Source organism: Canis lupus, chromosome 27 (assembly GCF_003254725.2).
Source record: "Canis lupus dingo isolate Sandy chromosome 27, ASM325472v2, whole genome shotgun sequence".
Lineage (NCBI taxonomy): Eukaryota > Metazoa > Chordata > Mammalia > Carnivora > Canidae > Canis > Canis lupus.
This window is the reverse complement of record NC_064269.1, coordinates 775,869-793,870: the sequence shown is the minus strand read 5'-3', so window position 1 is coordinate 793,870 and position 18,002 is coordinate 775,869. Positions and strand designations below refer to the sequence as shown.

The 18,002-nt window shown below is 66.6% G+C and overlaps 1 protein-coding gene across 6 annotated transcripts in view; it reads left to right on the top strand.

Annotated features, from left to right (window-relative positions):
* PDE1B (phosphodiesterase 1B) overlaps positions 1–17,367 on the top strand; it is a 29,716-nt gene extending 12,349 nt beyond the window's left edge. For 2 of the 6 annotated variants that reach the window (XM_025458659.3, XM_025458663.3), the window contains 14 exons: positions 7,192–7,305; positions 7,980–8,162; positions 8,294–8,360; positions 8,658–8,774; positions 10,844–10,984; positions 11,348–11,448; positions 11,539–11,664; positions 11,786–11,887; positions 13,932–14,052; positions 14,344–14,425; positions 14,691–14,799; positions 15,142–15,272; positions 15,752–15,870; positions 16,083–17,367. In XM_025458659.3, coding sequence (XP_025314444.1) covers positions 7,192–7,305; positions 7,980–8,162; positions 8,294–8,360; positions 8,658–8,774; positions 10,844–10,984; positions 11,348–11,448; positions 11,539–11,664; positions 11,786–11,887; positions 13,932–14,052; positions 14,344–14,425; positions 14,691–14,799; positions 15,142–15,272; positions 15,752–15,855 — 1,498 coding nt within the window. In that variant the 3' untranslated portion in view covers positions 15,856–15,870; positions 16,083–17,367. Of the gene's footprint in view, positions 1–442; positions 735–4,224; positions 4,514–7,191; positions 7,306–7,979; positions 8,163–8,293; positions 8,361–8,657; positions 8,775–10,228; positions 10,367–10,843; positions 10,985–11,347; positions 11,449–11,538; positions 11,665–11,785; positions 11,888–13,931; positions 14,053–14,343; positions 14,426–14,690; positions 14,800–15,141; positions 15,273–15,751; positions 15,871–16,082 lie in introns of those variants that run through there. The other 4 variants (XM_025458661.3, XM_025458662.3, XM_025458664.3 and 1 more) reach the window with 4 other exon arrangements.
* Positions 17,368–18,002: the final 635 nt, after the last annotated feature.

Below are 18,002 nucleotides of genomic sequence, written 5' to 3'. Positions count from 1 at the left end.
CGAGCCCGGGCGTCCCACCGCGTCCGCCCCCCAGTAACTCCCAGTCCCCCCAGTCCTGGTTTTCCAGATGCGGGAAGGGGGGCCTGGCAGTGGGAGTGACCTGCCCAACCTCTGGGGCCCAGCAGTGGCGCCCCAGGTCCCTTCCGCGGGGCGGGGCGGGGCGGGGGGGGGGAGGGGGGACCCGGGGGCGCGGACCCGGACCCCCTCCCGCGGCTCTGGCCTCTTCCTGCCTCGCTTCTGTCCTTCCAGGTGGTGAAGGATGCCTGGGGGGGCGGGGGGCCCTGCTCTGGGCCCAGGGGCTCTGCAGGCCTCACCCTGGGGGGACTGGCCCTCCCGCAGGTTCGGGGGAGGCCCCGGCCCCGCACCGCCCTGGCCCCCTCTCCCGGGAGGAGCCCCACCTCCTCGGAGCAGGGGGCCGGGCTGTGCTATTTCTGTCCTTTCTGGGATTCTTCTGAGAACAGACTCTTGTTTTCGGGCCGATTCCCGATTCCGATGTGAAACTTCCCCGCGGCCTCTCGCCCGTTGCTGGGCTGCCTGTCTGGTCTCCCTCGCCTTCCCCGGAGGAGCCAGGAGCTCGGTCCTGCGAGATCTGGAAGTTGGGCCCAGGCGGGGCCCTTCCCTGCAGGGGCCCTGGGGCCCCGGGGCGGATTTGGGTGCTCTGGAGCAGGACCTTTGATTCCCATGGCAAACCCTGTTCCCGTGCAGAGGAGCCACCTCCAGGGCCCCATCCTCAGGTAGGCACCAGGGCCGAGGAGGGGCGAGGGCAGGAGGAGGACAGGTCGCCTGGGGTCACCGCCGGCAGGAGGAGGGGGATGGAGACCTGGTCCTCACGTGCTGCGTGCACCTGTGCCCGCTTCTCCCCTTTCTGTCTTGCCCTTCCCTTTATCCTCCGGTTCCCATCTCCCTTTCCTTTGTGCTGCTCCCTCCTGCCCATGGCAGACGTAGCTGTGACCACCCGCCTTCTCTCCTTCCTCACCCCGGCGTCCGTGGGACCTCACATTCCTCTGAGATCTCCTCATCGGGGCTAAGAGCCCCAAAGGGAATCAGATCCTTCTCCCAACGCCTAGCCCTGGGCCTTGAGGCTGCTCTGTCCGAAGCCCCCCACTTACCCTGGCCTTCTAGGAGTGTGGGTGCGGGAAGCAGTACGGGGGGCTTTGGAAATTGCCAGATCATCAGCCGTGATGGTCCAAAGAGATGAACTGGTGGGGGAGCTGAGCTCCCCTGGGGCGCTGGGATCATGCCTACCCCAGCCTCCCCTTCCTGCGTGCTGCCCGGAGCTGCGGCGGACTGATGCTTTCCAGGGGTCAGGGTCTGAGGCTGTTCCCAGGCTGCGGGGGCCGGGGGGAAGGGGAAAGAAGTGGGTGTGGTGGGACAGGGCTAGGGCTGCAGGTGGAGGGGTTGTTGCGGAAGCTTCCAGTTTTCCTTCGGCCTGGGTGAGGACCTGGCCACGGCAGGGAAGTAGCACTTCCTGCAGAAGAAAGTGAGGGGAGGCCGGGCCGTGGGTCTGGGGAGCTCCCAACTCTGAAGGACTTGAGAACCGGCTGGAGAGGGCGCTGTCGGGGAGTTAGAGGCCTTGGGGGCGGGGGGTGGGGGTGGGGGGGGGTCAGCACCTGGCGCCTTCCAGCCGCCCGGGTCCAGGTCCCCTTCTTGACTCCCCATTTGTCAAATTTATTGTTTAATCTTTCTTCCCCTCCCTCACGGCTCCGTCTGGTGTCTCTGTCACGCTCGGTTCAGATTTCAACAGGAGCCATAAAAGAGCGGGGTCTGGGGTGGAGGCTGCAGAGACGCGGAGGGAAGGCTGTGTGGAAGGAAGGCGGCCATGGCCTCGTTCATCCCCGCGGGCTCTCCCTTAGGGTTGCAGAGACCCTGCCTCAGAGATCTCTGGTGAGCTCAGGGAGATAGCCGCCCCTCCCCGTCAGTCTCCCTCCCTCCCTTTTATTTATCTAATGAACCTTCCCGGAGCACATCCTGTACAGCTGCGGGATAAACGAGCCACTGTCCTACCATAGGTTGCTCAGGTCTCCCGTGGGTTCAGCACTGCTTGGGGGCAGACGATGGAGTAGGGAGCGACGACCGAGGGGTCCCCGCCTCGCTCCGAGGGGCTTACAGCCTCCAGCTCCTCGGCCCCTCACCTGTCGTGTGCAGTTAGGCCCCAGAGGTGTGAGCGCCGGGCTTGCCGGCGACCAGGACAGCCACGTCGTGTGACCTTGGGCCAGTCCCTTAACCTCCCTCCTCGGGTGGAGGAGAGATCCTGGCCATTTTCATCGTCCCGCTCCTCCGTTGGGGGCTTCCTCATCTCGAGCCTCCAGCCACGCTAGACTCCCTCTTCTCCCGCCGGACGTGGGACGGAGAAGGCGGGCGCGCGTGTCGGAAGGCCCTGGCCTGTGAGCTGGGTGGGGCCAGCACCATCCCGGTCGGTTCATTCCCACTCACGTCACCTTTAGAGAGACCCTCTGTAGGCGTCAGGCCTTTTGCATACGTTAGTTCGTGTATAAGTCATGAAATAAATAGTAGTTCTTATTAACAGCCCTTCACAGGTGGTTTATCATCATCTTCACTGTTTACAGAGGCAGGACAGAGGCTCCGAGGGAAAGGTTCTCCAACGTGGGAGTGCGTGAGAATCACCCCGGGTGGGGGTGAGCGTGTTCGCGGATCCGTGGGTCGTACCCTTAGGAATTCCGTTCCGTGGGTGTGCAGTGAGGCCTGGGATCTCAGTGTTTCACGAGTATCCCAGGTAATTCTGGGGCCGGTGATTCTTGAGAGATGCTGAGTGAGAGTTAGTGCTTGCCCCAGGGCTCGGGGCCAGGAGGGATTCCTGCCTCCCAGGACTGTGCCCGGAGCCGCGGTCCCTGCCCGGGAAATAGGGCTGGCAGGTTCTTCCCAACTCCCGCCCTTCGTGAGGCTAATATGAGACAATGTAGGAGAAACGGGTTTTTAAAATTAAAACCCGGGGCTGGCAGCAGTTGTCAGCGACTGCACGGCCGCGTGCAGATGAGCCGCGTGGGCTCGGCCGCCCGCTGGGGCCTGAGCTGGGCGAGCGTCTCAAGATGTGGGGCGAGAGAGCGCAGAAGAGCTGTGCTGGGTCTCGCTGGGTCCAGGGAGGGCTGAGCCACGTGGACCACGAGGGCCGGGGGCTCTTCCTTCCTCTTGGGTTGTGTGTCTGCAGCCTCGAGGGCCCCTGGCCACGGGACGATGGGGGGGGTGCGGGGCCCGGAGGTGCAGGAACCTCTTTGCTCTGTGCCCTCGGGGCAGCTCTCTGCCCTCTAGTGTGGGGCTTCGGTCCCGCCCCCAGTGGGGCTGCAGCTGGGCCAGGCCTTCGGGAAGCAACAACCCCCCCCCCCCCCCCCGCCCCCGGCTTTGTGGGTCAGCAGCTGCCACTCGCAGGTGGTGCAGGTGCCGTGGGACGTCCCGGAGGAGGGCGGGAGGGGGAGTCCGGAGGCTCAGCCGCTGAAGAGGCTGCGGGGCGTCCCCTTGGTCTGCTGTGCCCCCGCCCCCCCCCGCCCACTTGCACACACACTGCCAGGTGGTGGCCCCTGGGTGCGGGCTGGCTCTTCCCGGCACCCCCAACCCAAGCTGCTGAGACCCCGCACTCGGGAGCTGCTTGTGTTCAGGAGCCCCGTCGTCCTCCCTCCCGACACCCCGACACCCCGGGGACTGACGCCGACTCAGCCTCCGTCCCTGACTCATTCTTTCCTCCCTGACTCATAGGGGGACCTGGGGCTTCTGAAGCTCCTCTCAGTGGGGAAGTGTCGCGGCTCCACTTCAGCCCCCGCGTGGGTATTCGGTGGGGCAGGGCGGGGCTGGGGGAGGGGGCCGCCGGGACGTCAGCTGCCTGCTCCGAAACCACCATCGAAAGTCAGGAGAGTCCTGTTTGCTTCGCGACGCCTGGGCCCGCCCGCCCGCCGGACGTCCTTTAGGGAGTCTCCCCTTGGTCACCGAGCCCCAGTGATCCTGAGCGTGAAAGAGGAGGCCTTGTCCCCTCTGGCAGGGCATCGGTGAGACCCCTGGCCCCGCCGCACCGCCTGGGCCCTGGGGAGCCGCTGCGGGGCAGGGGTACAGTCAGACGCTGCCCGAGGGTCTCGGACGCTGCACGGCCTGGGGAGGCAGGGGTTAATCCTGCTTTGTCCCGGTTGACGGATTCTGGAATCATAATCCATTAGCTCTGCCTGAATAGAGGGAGGCCCGGCGACGGCGTTCAGATTGCTCTTTGTTCTGTGTCTTCGCATCCCCGCCAGGGACCCAGGGACGGTGGGGCTGGGGGGGCTGTGGGTGCGTGGACGTGCGCCCCGCCCCTTCCCAGCCATGACCGGGGATGTAATGGGAGTATCTTGGGGGCTCCCGACTGCGGAGGACCCCACCGCTCACTGTCCAGGGGCACATGGCCGTCCCAGCTCTTGGTCACTCGGGCTATGAAACACATCGTGCGCAAAACACCACCCGCCAGGCCTGTACCTGCCGCATCCTGCTGCCCCGCCTTCTAACAGGGGTGGTCGGGAGACACGGGCCGAAGGAGGTGTGGGGTGACAGGCGGGTGGGGATGGTGGAGAAGGGGACCCGGGGTTAGGGATGTGGGGGACAGAGGCAGGTGGGGCCGGTGGAGTCAGGGGACCCAGGGTTAGGGATGTGGGGGACAGAGGCAGGTGGGGCCGGTGGAGTCAGGGGACCCAGGTTAGGGATGTGGGAGACGGAGGCAGGTGGGGCCGGTGGAGAAGGGGACCCAGGGTTAGGGATGTGGGAGACGGAGGCAGGTGGGGCTGGTGGAGTCAGGGGACCCAGGTTAGGGATGTGGGAGACAGAGGCAGGTGGGGCCGGTGGAGAAGGGGACCTGGGGTTAGGGATGTGGGGGACAGAGGCAGGTGGGGCCGGTGGAGTCAGGGGACCCAGGTTAGGGATGTGGGAGACGGAGGCAGGTGGGGCCGGTGGAGAAGGGGACCCAGGGTTAGGGATGTGGGAGACGGAGGCAGGTGGGGCCGGTGGAGAAGGGGACCTGGGGTTAGGGATGTGGGGGACAGAGGCAGGTGGGGCCGGTGGAGTCAGGGGACCCAGGTTAGGGATGTGGGAGACGGAGGCAGGTGGGGCCGGTGGAGAAGGGGACCTGGGGTTAGGGATGTGGGGGACAGAGGCAGGTGGGGCCCGTGGAGTCAGGGGACCCAGGTTAGGGATGTGGGAGACGGAGGCAGGTGGGGCCGGTGGAGAAGGGGACCCAGGGTTAGGGATGTGGGGGACAGAGGCAGGTGGGGCCGGTGGAGTCAGGGGACCCAGGGTTAGGGATGTGGGGGACAGAGGCAGGTGGGGACGGTGGAGAAGGGGACCCGGGGTTAGGGATGTGGGGGACAGAGGCAGGTGGGGCCGGTGGAGTCAGGGGACCCAGGTTAGGGATGTGGGAGACGGAGGCAGGTGGGGCCGGTGGAGAAGGGGACCCAGGGTTAGGGATGTGGGAGACGGAGGCAGGTGGGGCTGGTGGAGTCAGGGGACCCAGGTTAGGGATGTGGGAGACAGAGGCAGGTGGGGCCGGTGGAGAAGGGGACCTGGGGTTAGGGATGTGGGGGACAGAGGCAGGTGGGGCCGGTGGAGTCAGGGGACCCAGGTTAGGGATGTGGGAGACGGAGGCAGGTGGGGCCGGTGGAGAAGGGGACCCAGGGTTAGGGATGTGGGAGACGGAGGCAGGTGGGGCCGGTGGAGAAGGGGACCTGGGGTTAGGGATGTGGGGGACAGAGGCAGGTGGGGCCGGTGGAGTCAGGGGACCCAGGTTAGGGATGTGGGAGACGGAGGCAGGTGGGGCCGGTGGAGAAGGGGACCTGGGGTTAGGGATGTGGGGGACAGAGGCAGGTGGGGCCCGTGGAGTCAGGGGACCCAGGTTAGGGATGTGGGAGACGGAGGCAGGTGGGGCCGGTGGAGAAGGGGACCTGGGGTTAGGGATGTGGGGGACAGAGGCAGGTGGGGCCGGTGGAGTCAGGGGACCCAGGTTAGGGATGTGGGGGACAGAGGCAGGTGGGGCCGGTGGAGTCAGGGGACCCAGGTTAGGGATGTGGGAGACGGAGGCAGGTGGGGCCGGTGGAGAAGGGGACCCAGGTTAGGGATGTGGGGGACAGAGGCAGGTGGGGCCGGTGGAGTCAGGGGACCCAGGGTTAGGGATGTGGGGGACAGAGGCAGGTGGGGCCGGTGGAGTCAGGGGACCCAGGGTTAGGGATGTGGGGGACAGAGGCAGGTGGGGCCGGTGGAGTCAGGGGACCCAGGGTTAGGGATGTGGGGGACAGAGGCAGGTGGGGCCGGTGGAGTCAGGGGACCCAGGTTAGGGATGTGGGGGACAGAGGCAGGTGGGGCCCGTGGAGTCAGGGGACCCGGGGTTAGGGATGTGGGGAGATGGAGGCAGGTGGGGCTGGTGGAGTCAGGGGACCCAGGTTAGGGATGTGGGGGACAGAGGCAGGTGGGGACGGTGGAGAAGGGGACCCGGGGTTAGGGATGTGGGGGACAGAGGCAGGTGGGGCCGGTGGAGTCAGGGGACCCAGGTTAGGGATGTGGGGGACAGAGGCAGGTGGGGCCCGTGGAGTCAGGGGACCCAGGTTAGGGATGTGGGGGACAGAGGCAGGTGGGGCCGGTGGAGTCAGGGGACCCAGGTTAGGGATGTGGGGGACAGAGGCAGGTGGGGCCCGTGGAGTCAGGGGACCCGGGGTTAGGGATGTGGGGAGATGGAGGCAGGTGGGGCTGGTGGAGTCAGGGGACCCAGGTTAGGGATGTGGGGGACAGAGGCAGGTGGGGACGGTGGAGAAGGGGACCCGGGGTTAGGGATGTGGGGGACAGAGGCAGGTGGGGCCGGTGGAGTCAGGGGACCCAGGGTTAGGGATGTGGGGGACAGAGGCAGGTGGGGACGGTGGAGAAGGGGACCCGGGGTTAGGGATGTGGGAGACGGAGGCAGGTGGGGCCCGTGGAGTCAGGGGACCCAGGTTAGGGATGTGGGGGACAGAGGCAGGTGGCCGGGGCGGGGTCGGGGGACCCGGGGTTAGACTTTGGGGGTCGGCAGGGTCCGACAGGCAGGGGTAAGAGCCCAGCACGAGCCGCGCCAGCTGCTGTTCCTCCTGCTGTCGGGCAGAGAGGATTGTGGGAGACTGAGGCTCCTCCAGGGGTCGGGCTCTCGGGCCCAGGTCACGGCACCTAAGTGCCCCCCCGCCCGCGCCCCCCGTCCCCGCCCAGGTTGCGCTACATGGTGAAGCAGCTGGAGAACGGGGAGGTCAACATCGAAGAGCTGAAGAAGAACCTGGAGTACACGGCGTCCCTGCTGGAGGCCGTCTACATAGATGAGACGCGGTGAGAGGCGCCCCGGGGACGGGGATGGGGTCCGGGGTCGGGGATGGGGGGACAGGGGGGCCCGGAGGGAGGGCGGGAGGAAGGGGCAGGGGCACAGGGAGGGAGGTGGCCCCGTGGGGACACAGGTCAGCGAGGGACGGAGGGACGGGGGATGGGGGGACGGGGCTCCGCGGTCTGGCCAGCCCCACGCCCTGCAGCGCCCTGACCCCCCGGGGTGGGGGGAGCCGTGGCCCGTGTGGCCCGTGAGCTCTCCCGTGAGTCGGGGCCTGGTGTCCTCGTGAAACACGGTGCCCCGGTGGATGGTGTGGAGCCTTCGCGCGGGGTGTGATGCCTCGCGTGTGTTTGCGTAAAGAAAACGAATCATTCAAAGGAATCCCCCGCCTTCCCTCGGACTTTAACGTGGCTGCTAGACGCGGCCAAATCGCTTTTACGTGGCGGCGTCTGACCCCCGGGGGCACCTGCGCCAGGTTGTGCCTGGGCCCGGGGCGCACCGCTCAGGCCGGCGGCTTCGGTCCTGGAGCCATCAGAGGGACAGAAATAAAGAAAAAACGGGGCCGGGGCCGGGGCCGGGGCCGGGGGCGGGGAGGGGGGGGTCCGAGCTGTGGGTGCGGCCGGGCGCAGCGTCCTTAGGTGGTGGAGCAGCCTAGGGACGCGGGACTCGCTCGGGGCCTCAGGCAAATCTTGGACACGGAGGACGAGCTGCAGGAGCTGCGGTCGGACGCGGTGCCGTCGGAGGTGCGGGACTGGCTGGCGTCCACCTTCACCCAGCAGGCCCGGGCCAAGGGCCGCCGCGCCGAGGAGAAGCCCAAGTTCCGGAGCATCGTGCACGCCGTGCAGGCCGGGATCTTCGTGGAGCGGTGAGGCTTGCCCGAGCCGGCCTCCCTCTGCCCCTGGCCGTGCCCCCCCAGGCCCCGGAGCCCCCCGCAGCCCCGCCCGATGAGACCCCGCCTCCCGGACCCTCATGCCCGGCCTCTGCGTCTGCCCCCAGGATGTTCCGGAGAACGTACACGTCCGTGGGCCCCACCTATTCCACTGTGGTCCTCAACTGTCTCAAGGTGACTGATCCCCGGGTTTCTGGGGAGGAGGGGAAGGTTGGGGGAAGGCAGGGGCGTTGGGACTTCCCGACTCCACGGGGGCACGGTTGCCTTCCCCGCCACCCGTCATTCCGGCCTTGCCCCAAACCACGTGTGCGCAGTCCACGGGAGCTCGCCCCGACCACTGTCTGGGGGGACAGGCCCGCTGCCCGGGGGTCTGCCGACGCCGGGAGTCCTCGTGAAGCCGAGGGCAAGCCTGCTGCCCCGGGGGGCGCCCTCCGTGGGAGGCCCCCCGCCCAGCCCGTCGTGTCTCCCCAGAACCTGGACCGCTGGTGCTTCGACGTCTTCTCCCTGAACCGGGCAGCAGATGAGCACGCCCTGAGGACCATTGTCTTCGAGTTACTGACTCGCCATAACCTCATCAGCCGCTTTAAGGTTGGGCAGCCCCCGGCCCTGTTCCTGGGGGGTCTCCGCTCCCATCACTCCTGTTCCAGAAGGTTCCCGGCACACGGGGCCCCCTGCCCAGCCTTTCCGTCACCCGCTGCATCCCGGGCCTCGGACTTCACCTGCTGCCCTCTAGGATGAGACTCGGGGCCTGCGAGCATCCGGCCTAGGACCTTGCTCTGTCCTGCTTTGCTTCCTTCCCGGACGTGTCCTCTCCGGGCTGCTTGGGGTTCACCTCCCTGCCTGTTGCCTGTGGACGCCCGGGGCCGAGGGTCCAGATGCTGCCCGCCGGTGCCCCTGGGACTCGCATCTCTCCATGTGTTCCCTGCGGGGGGACGGGGTGGGCCTGGGGTGGGCGGAGGGGGTAACGTCGGTCACCCCCCTCCGTCCCGTCCCCTCTAGTCTCCATCCAAGGGGTTCTAGGGAGGGCACCAGCTCTCGGCAAGGCCGGTAGGGCCGAATGAAGGGGCGGAGGCCGTGTGGACCCCACTGGCTCCTCCGCTGGGCCGGCCACAAAGAATACGGGATTAAAGTCCTTTCCAGATTCTGTGCCAGGAGGGAGTGTCTTTTGGGAATACGGGCTGGGAAAAGCCACTTCCGCATGGAAAAGCCCCTCTTGGGAAGTGCAGGGTGACGGGGCTGAGGAGTCGCGGGGGAATGTGTGGTCAGCGCTTGGGGGGGTGGACACGGGCGTCGGGGCGGAGGAAACGTGCATCCCAAGGGGGCCTTTCTCGGGGGCTTGGGCATCCCCCGCCCTCCGCCTCTGCTTCACCACGATGGGCTCTGGGTGCGTGGGAGCCTTTGCCCGACCCTTGACTCCTCGTTCCACGGCTCCCGCGCAGGTTTCCAGAACTTTCCCGAGGTGCTCCGTTGCGGCTGTCCTCAGTGCCTTCCTGAGGCCTCCCCTTCTGCAGCCTCATTTTCTTCCTCCCCGTCCCGTCCCCTCTGGGACAGACCACAGCAGGGCCTCCTTCCCCCAAGGCTTGCCCCGGCTCATGTTTCTCCACACGGATTCTCAGACACTGCAGACTCCAGCTTCTCCCAAACTCTGCTTCCTTACCTGCAAGGCCTGGTTTTGGAGGCCCCCCCAGGCGACCTGTGTCAGCCTGGGCTTGGCCGCCCAGTTGGCTGCTCCAGGGCAGGGGGGTGGCCCCCGCTTACTGCCGTGCGCGCCCTGGTGGCCGAGAGGGGAGCCGCCCTGCATGCTCCGCGTTCCCTTCCGGGGCACCCGGCCCCTCCCCGGCATCCCTCCCCTCCCCTCCCCTCCCCTCCCCTCCCCTCCCCTCCCCTCCAGGGACGCCATGGCAACGCAGAAGCAAGGGCAGTTCTCATGGAAACGGCCCTTTAAAATTCCCTGAATGTGGGGCACAGCCCTGGGGTGGGGGTGTGGGTGTGGGTGGGGACGGCTGGACTTCCGTGTCTCTTCCGCGTCTCTACGGAAGCTTCCCGAGGTCCCAAACCTGGCTCCTTGCAGCCTCAGGAGACCTAGGGGCAGGGTGCAGACTCCTGACCTGTACGGAGGCAGGCCTGCTCCCAGGGCGTATACAGGCGGCAGATAATAGCTGCACAGAGCGCTGGCCCTGGTGCGTGTGCGTGTGCGTGTCGGGGTGGGCACAGGGAAAGCCCTCCTGGACACCTCCCTGCCTGGAAAGGCCCCTCCAGGCCTTGCTCTTTCCCTGCCTCTGACCCGCGCTCCGTGTATTGGACTAGGGACCTAGGGACGGGATGGTGGGAAGACAGGAGGGGAGTTTTCTTAAAAGTCTCCAGGGAAACAGTCGTCCTCACAGCTACTGTTCGGAGAGCACTTACCGGTGCCTTGTCCTCATCTCAGTAAATGCAAGGTCGGGGCATGATCTTCACTCTGCGACCAAGCCTCAGAGGCCCGTGGCCTGCCCAAGGTCAAGGGCCAGCAGGTGGTAGAGCCAGGGTGCGAGCCGGGTTCACCTGACGGCGGAGCCGGGGCCTTCTCCGCTGCCCCCGTGTCCCTTGTAAGGGAAGACGGCGCCCGCCAGTCCCGCAGACCCCCCACAGGGCCGCCGGTTGTCTCCCTCCCGCTGCAGATTCCCACTGTGTTTCTGATGACTTTCCTGGATGCGCTGGAGACGGGCTACGGGAAGTACAAGAACCCTTACCACAACCAGATCCACGCAGCTGACGTCACCCAGACGGTGCATTGCTTCTTGCTCCGCACGGGGATGGTGGTAGGTGCCCGGGGATCATCCCTTCTTCTTCTAAGGCCTTACGGCTGCAGGACTGGAAAGCCTAGACTATGCTCCCCTTTCCCTTTGCCTCGCTTATGGTCTCACAAAGGCTTGAGGGTCAAATCTTCCTTACTCGGGGGAATCCCGGGGTGGACCGTGACTTCAGGGACTTCAGGGGCCGGGCTCGTCGTGCTGGGGTGTGTGCTGGGAGGCGGCGGGCGGGTTTGAGGTTGGCAAGAGGGAGCTGAGGAGCCTGCCGGCTTAGCCCAAGAGCTGGCCTAGGCCGAGAGGGGCGGCCCGGGCTGCAGGCCTTCGGGCAGTGGCGGCCCCGGGCAGGGCCCTCACGCCGCCCCTCTGTCCCAGCATTGCCTGTCGGAGATCGAGATCTTAGCCATCGTCTTCGCTGCGGCCATCCACGACTACGAGCACACAGGCACCACCAACAGCTTCCACATCCAGACCAAGTGAGGGGGCGCTGTGGCGGGGGCAAGAGGGGCCGAGCGGGGGCGGGCGGGGTGGCTCACGGGGCCGCTCGGGGGCCCTTGGCTCTGCAGGTCAGAGTGTGCCATCCTGTACAACGATCGCTCGGTGCTGGAGAACCACCACATCAGCTCCGTCTTCCGAATGATGCAGGATGATGAGATGAACATTTTCATCAACCTCACCAAGGATGAGTTTGTGTGAGCCCTTTGACCTGGAGGGACGCCCCCACCCCACCCCGGCGCGCCCTCCTCGCCGCCCGGGCCTCCTGCCAGCCCCCTCCTGAGGGGGCTGACGGCTTCTCTGGTTCTGTCGGTGCAGAGAGCTACGGGCCCTGGTCATCGAGATGGTGTTGGCCACGGACATGTCCTGCCATTTCCAGCAAGTGAAGTGCATGAAGACGGCCTTGCAGCAGCTGGAGAGGTGGCGCCTGGTGGGGTGTGGCCGGGGCAGGGCCGGGGTGCGGGCTGTGTGACTCGGGCGCGCGCGTGGGGAACTGCTGTGCCAGGTCTTTAGCTGGATGGAGAAGCTCTCCTGGCTCCAGGTGTCTGAGCCCATCTCTGCGCACGCGTGTGTGTGTGTGTGTGTGTGTGTGTGTGACAGGTGTGTGCGCACGGCCCTGGGGTTACGTGTGGCCCCCTGGAGAGTCGCCGGGCTGGGAGTCGGAGGTGGGCCTTCTCGCCGCCGCCGCAGGGCAGCCTCACCCTGGAATGCCGGGAAAACCAGGCACCTTTCTGGCCTCCCCGCCCGGCTGCAGGGTGGGCACGGCGGGCGTCCCTGCTGCAGCTTGCCGCCAGCTCCTCGCTGGGAGGGCTGGGCAGTCATGCGAGGTGAAAGGAAGAAAGCACAGAACAGATGCCGTGGCCACACTGAATGTCGCTTAAGAGTGGGTGGGAGTAGAAAAACGCGTGTGACAGAGAAGAGACCGTGCCCGTGGGTCCTGAAGGTGTGTGTTCATGTACACTGACCCGGGGGACAGCGTGCCGCGTGGCATTGTTGGTGAATGATTAATACTCAGCGCTGTGCCAGACATGCTAGTAAGTACTGGTGTGTTGTGTGTCATTTAATTTTCAGAACGACCCTATGTGGTCGGTTCTGTTAATATTTCCAGGTAGGATTAAGGAGGGTGGAATAGGAAATTTTAAGTAACTTGCTCTGATAGGTACACTGGAGGTTCGAACCCATGCCCTCTGGTTCTAAGAACTTGGGCTGCTTCCTGTATGTACAGGTGTGTGTGTGTGCACGTGTGTACCTGTGTGTGTGCATATCTGCGTGTACCAGTGTGCGTGCCCGTACTTGTGTGCGTGCGTGCATGCACCTGTGTGTGCACGTGTGTCTGTGTGCATACCTGTGTGCATGCATGTGTATCTGTGTACGTGTACCTGTGCACATGTGTGTGCATGCATGCGTGCTCATACCTGTGTGCGTGCATGTACTTGTGTGCATGCACGTGTCTGTGTGCGTGTACCTGTGTGTGTGCGTGCATGTGTACCTGTGTGTGCATGCGTGTGTGTACCTACGCAGGTTACCTGTGTGTGCACACGTGGGTATCTGCATGCGTGTACCTGTGCATGTGCGTGTACCAATGTGCATACCTGTGTGCATGCATGTGTGCTCGTACCTGTGTGTGTGCGTGCATGCGTGAGTACTTGTGTACACGTGTGCGTGTACGTGCGTGCGTGCATGCATGTACTTGTGTGCGTGTGCATATCTGTGTGCGGATACCTGTGTGCGTACCTGTGCGCGTGTGCGCACATAACTGTGTGTGTGTCTGCATGTGTGTACCTGTGCGTGTGTACCTGTATGCCTGTGTGTACGTGTGTGCACGTCTGCGTGTGTACCTGTGCACGTGTACCTGTGTGCGTGTGTATGTGTGCGCGTGTACCTGTGTGCACATGTCTGCATGCATGTACCTGTGCGCATGTACCTGGGTGCGTACTTGCGTGCATGCATGCGTGCTCATACCTGTGCATGCATGCGTACTTGTGTGTGTGCATGTACCTGTGTGTGTGCGCGTATCTGTGTGTGTACCTGTATGCATCCGTGTATGTGTGTGCATGTACCTGGGTGCGTACTTGCGTGCATGCATGTGTGCTCATACCTGTGTGTGTGCGTGCATGTGTGAGTACTTGTGTACGTGTACCTGTGTGCATGTGCGTGCATGTACTTTTGTGTGCACGCATCTGCGTGTGTGTACGTGTGTACCTGTGTGTGCGCATGTGCGCATCTGTGTATGTGCGCGCGTGTACCAGTGCGTGTACCTGTGTGTGTGCATGGATGCGTGTACCTGTATGCGTGCGTACACGTGTGCCTGGGCGCGTGAGTGCATGCCCGTTGCCCGAGGCTGCTGGAGGGGCCGTGCGGGCAGCCGAGGGTGCGTGGCGGGGGGTGCGGCGCCGTGTGGGGCTCCCTGCCCTGAAGCTCGCGTGTCCCCGCGTGTCCCCGCATGACCGCCCGCCCTGCCCAGGATCGACAAGCCCAAGGCCCTGTCCCTGCTGCTGCACGCGGCCGACATCAGCCACCCGACCAAGCAGTGGGCGGTGCACAGCCGCTGGACCAAGGCGCTCATGGAGGAGTTCTTCCGCCAGGTAGCCGCGCAGCCCCCCTGCCCCGACCCCCCACCCCGGCCCGGCCCCCCTGCCCCAGCCCTGCAGGTCCCCCCCCGTTCGCAGGCCTTCCCACCGGATCCCCAACCCCTGGGGCCACAGGCCCCTCTCCTGTGCCCGGGCCCTAGTGGCGCCCTGCTTGCCCGCCTCCGTTTCCAGGTGGAAGGCCCCGAGGCTCCCCCCTCCCCAGCTACCCCCAGCTCCCCTGCGCTGCGCCCCTGGCCTGGTAGTCGCAGGCACCCCCTCCAGCTTCCCCGCCCGGCTCCTCCCCAGGGCGACAAGGAGGCCGAGCTGGGCCTGCCCTTTTCCCCGCTGTGTGACCGCACTTCCACTCTGGTGGCACAGTCGCAGATTGGTGAGTGTCCCTTGTCGTGGGAGGAGAGCGCCAGGGCAGGGCGAGGAGGCTCCCTGCGTGGCCACCCTCAGGGCCGGCCTCCCTGTGGAGTGGGCCTTGCGCTAGGGCCAGGGGTCCCGGGTGGCGGCCGGGGGTGCACACGCTGGGGTCCCAGGACTCAGCTCGGAGGCTGCCCCGCGGGAACTTCCCAGGCTGGGTCCCCACGCTTGGCCTGCTGCCGTGCGGAGTGGGGGGACCTCGCCACCGTGTCCCCGCTGCCCCGCAGGGTTCATTGACTTCATCGTGGAGCCCACGTTCTCTGTGTTGACCGACGTGGCCGAGAAGAGCGTCCAGCCCCTGGTGGATGATGACTCCAAGTCTAAGAACCAGCCCAGGTGAGGGGGGCTGGGGCTGGCAGTCCGGGTTCTGGGGACGGGACAAGGACTCGCGGAGAGCAGGCCTCTCTGCCCACGTCACCCACAGGGCTGGCCGGACAGACCCCCTCCCCCCAGCTCTGTTGCTCCCACGGCTCTGTCTCTCTTGCCTTTCTGCTCATCTTGTTTTTATTTTCCTTCTAGTAGGGGGGAAGGTTGGAGGGGAGGGGGCGAAGTGGAGGGTCCAGGGGCTCCGGGCAGAGGGAGAGGGGACAGGAGCCCCCCGGCCTCCCCCCGGCCCCCCCGGCCCCTTGACTCCGAGGGCTGGGAGGGCTCTTCCGAGCGGCCGGGGGCCTGCTGTAGTTTCCAGTGGCGCCAGCCTTCCCTGGACGTGGAGGTGGGAGACCCCAACCCTGACGTGGTCCGCTTCCGCTCCACCTGGACCAAGTACATTCAGGAGAACAAGCAGAAGTGGAAGGAGCGGGCAGCAAGCGGTGGGTGCCGCTGGGGTGGGTGCCGCTGGCCGGGGGCGGGGCGGGGCGGAGGGGGCTGTGCGGCGCGCTCGTCCCTTCCCTCCAAGCCCTGGAGCCGCCCTTGGCTCCCAGAGGGGGGACCGGGGCTGATCGGACTAAAGGTCACAGGACAGACCGGCTGGCTGACTGGCCCGGACTGTTCTAGAACGGGGACGGGAGACGAGCTAGGAACGACCGAGCTCCGCGGCCCACGGGACCCCATACAAGCTGCGGCCTCCAGTGGGGTCCCGGGAGACGTGGGTGACCTGGGGCCTCGGTCGGGAAACCCCTTCCTTTGCGTGCGAGTTTTCACAAGAGGGGGAAGGCCTGAGTGGCCGGAGGTGGCTCATCTTGAAGGCGGGGGATGCACGGGGGCCCTTGCGTTGCTCCTGGTACCCCCCGGGGTTCTGGGGAACAGTGCTTCGCGGTCTGGGCGCAACTTGCTGAACGGCCCCGCGCAGGCGTCACCAACCAGATGTCCATCGACGAACTGTCCCCCTGTGAGGAGGAGGCCCTGCCCTCCCCGGCCGAGGACGAGCACAACCAGAACGGGAACCTGGACTAGCCCGGGGCTGGGCGGGTGAGCCTGTGGGGTGCAGCGGGAGGGGGCGGGCGCCGGGGGCAGGGGGGCAGAGGGGAGCAGGCCCAGCCAGGCCGCAGGACGCCGTGGTCAGCGGGGCGGGACGTGCACGCAGCCCCCCACGGGCAGTACGGGGTGAGCGGGAGAGGGGGCCGCTGGGTCAGGCTGGGGAAGGCACAGACGGCAGCACCGAGGCCGCTCCCGTGTCCCAGGTCCTCAGCGAGTCCCACGTGTTCCACGCCATCAGCACCATCCCTCGGGACCGGCTCCCCCATCTGCTCCAAGGGAGCCTGGAGGCCCAGGAACGCACGACCCACCCGAAGGCCAAAGGCCGGACGCCAGAGACTGTGGGGGTGGGGGAGGGGCCCCTCCCCACCCGACACCCACTGGGGCGCCCTTTAATTTCCCAGCAGCAAGACTGGGGAACTTCAGGCTCCCAGTGGCCACTGTGCCCGTCCCCCGCCCCCGGACTCCCCCCGCCCCGTGGTGGCCTGACGGCTGGCTGGGAGAGGGGAGCTCCTCGAGGCCTCCGGGGCCGGGGGGAGGGTCAGGGTCGGAGACGCCAGCCCCTGGGCCCTCCCCCATCCTTTATGCCTCCAAGTTTCTAAGCAATACATTTTGGGGGTCCCCTCAGCCCCCCCCAGATCTCAGCTGGCAGGTCTGGGTCCCCCTTTCCCTCCCCTGGGAGGGGCTGGAGTAGGATAGGGAGCTGGGGGTTGTCAGAGCCCTGAGCGCGGAGCGGGGGCTCCGAGGGGCCTGGGAACGCGGGTGTTGTCTTTACCCCAGCCCTACGCTGCCCCTCCCCGCCCTCCCTGCCCCTCCCCGCCCCTCCCCGCCCTCCCTGCCCCTCCCCGCCCCTCCCTGCCCCAGCCCAGCCTAATCTTCCTTCCCTCCCAATCTGAAGCATGGACAGGGGAAGAAGGGAGGCCTTTTGGGGTCCTCAAGAGCTTGGGCTTGGCCTGGGCCCTGGGGCTTGTCGCCTGCCCGGTGTCCTGAGCCCTTTGCCCCCTCCGTCCGCCCCGGGGCCAGGAGGCTCCCATCCGACCAATGTCTGTAAAGTGCTCTGAGGTCTCCCCAGCCAAGCACCCTCAGGGTGCGTCTTGGGCGCACAGGCAGGAGGGCGGCCGCTGGGCCCCGGGTGCGGGGAGGCTGAGCTGTGATCCGGGCATCCCGCATTGCTCCCCCTGTTCCGGCGGCCCCTCCCCGGGACGAGCGGGGCAGACGGGAGGGACCCGCCAGGCCTGGGCCCCCGCGTCTCAGGCTCTGGAGCGGCCTCGTCCCAGGACAGGCCCCAGTCCGGGTGGCCGCCCTCCCCCTTCCTGTACATACCACCCTGCATTTGTACAGTGGGCCCTGTGGCGTGACCATATCCACGGTCTCCTCGACCCTGCCCCCCACCCCCACCCCAAGTGGGGCAGAGACGCATGTGACTCACCCCTGCCCTCGGTCTCCCGGGACCCTGCTGTAGCCAGAGATCAATAAAGAAGGGAGACCGCCTGGCTGTGACCGGTGTCTGCTGGGTGGGGGCCCCGAGCTTCTGCACGGCGCGCGCTCTCTTGAAGCCCAGAACCCCTGCTGCGGTGCCGTCCCTATTGGGCACGAGGGTGGGCAGGTGGGCAGCCGCGGGAGAGCTGAGGTCGGGCGGGGGCACGGAGGAGCAGCTGCACCTGGCACGTCCTGCTCCCCCAGGGCTGCTTCTGTGAGGAAGGCCAGCCTCGCCTCCCCGCTTCCCCTCCCCACTCCAGCCCCGGGAAAGTCAAAGCAGCGGGTAGGAGAGGCCTGGCTGCCCCGCAAAGTGTCTTCCCCTGGGCTGGGTGTCGTCCTGCCCGGGGCCTCGGCGGGTCCCGGGTCCTTGAGTCCCAGCAAGGGCCTCTGTGTTCACAACCACGGTGCTCTCGGCCACCTTGGCTACCAGGTGGGACCCCGGGTGGGCTACCGGGTGGCGGCGGCCTCGGAGCCGGAGGGGGTCCCGGCCTGGAGCGCGGAATCACGGAGGCGGGGCAAGGAGGGTCCCCGCGGCACCGACAGGTGCCACGGCCACGGCGAGGGCCCGGGCGCAGCTCCCCCTGCCCAGTCCCACGGGACCCACCTGGGTCCCCCCAAGTCCGGCAGCTGCAGGGCAGCCCCCCCCC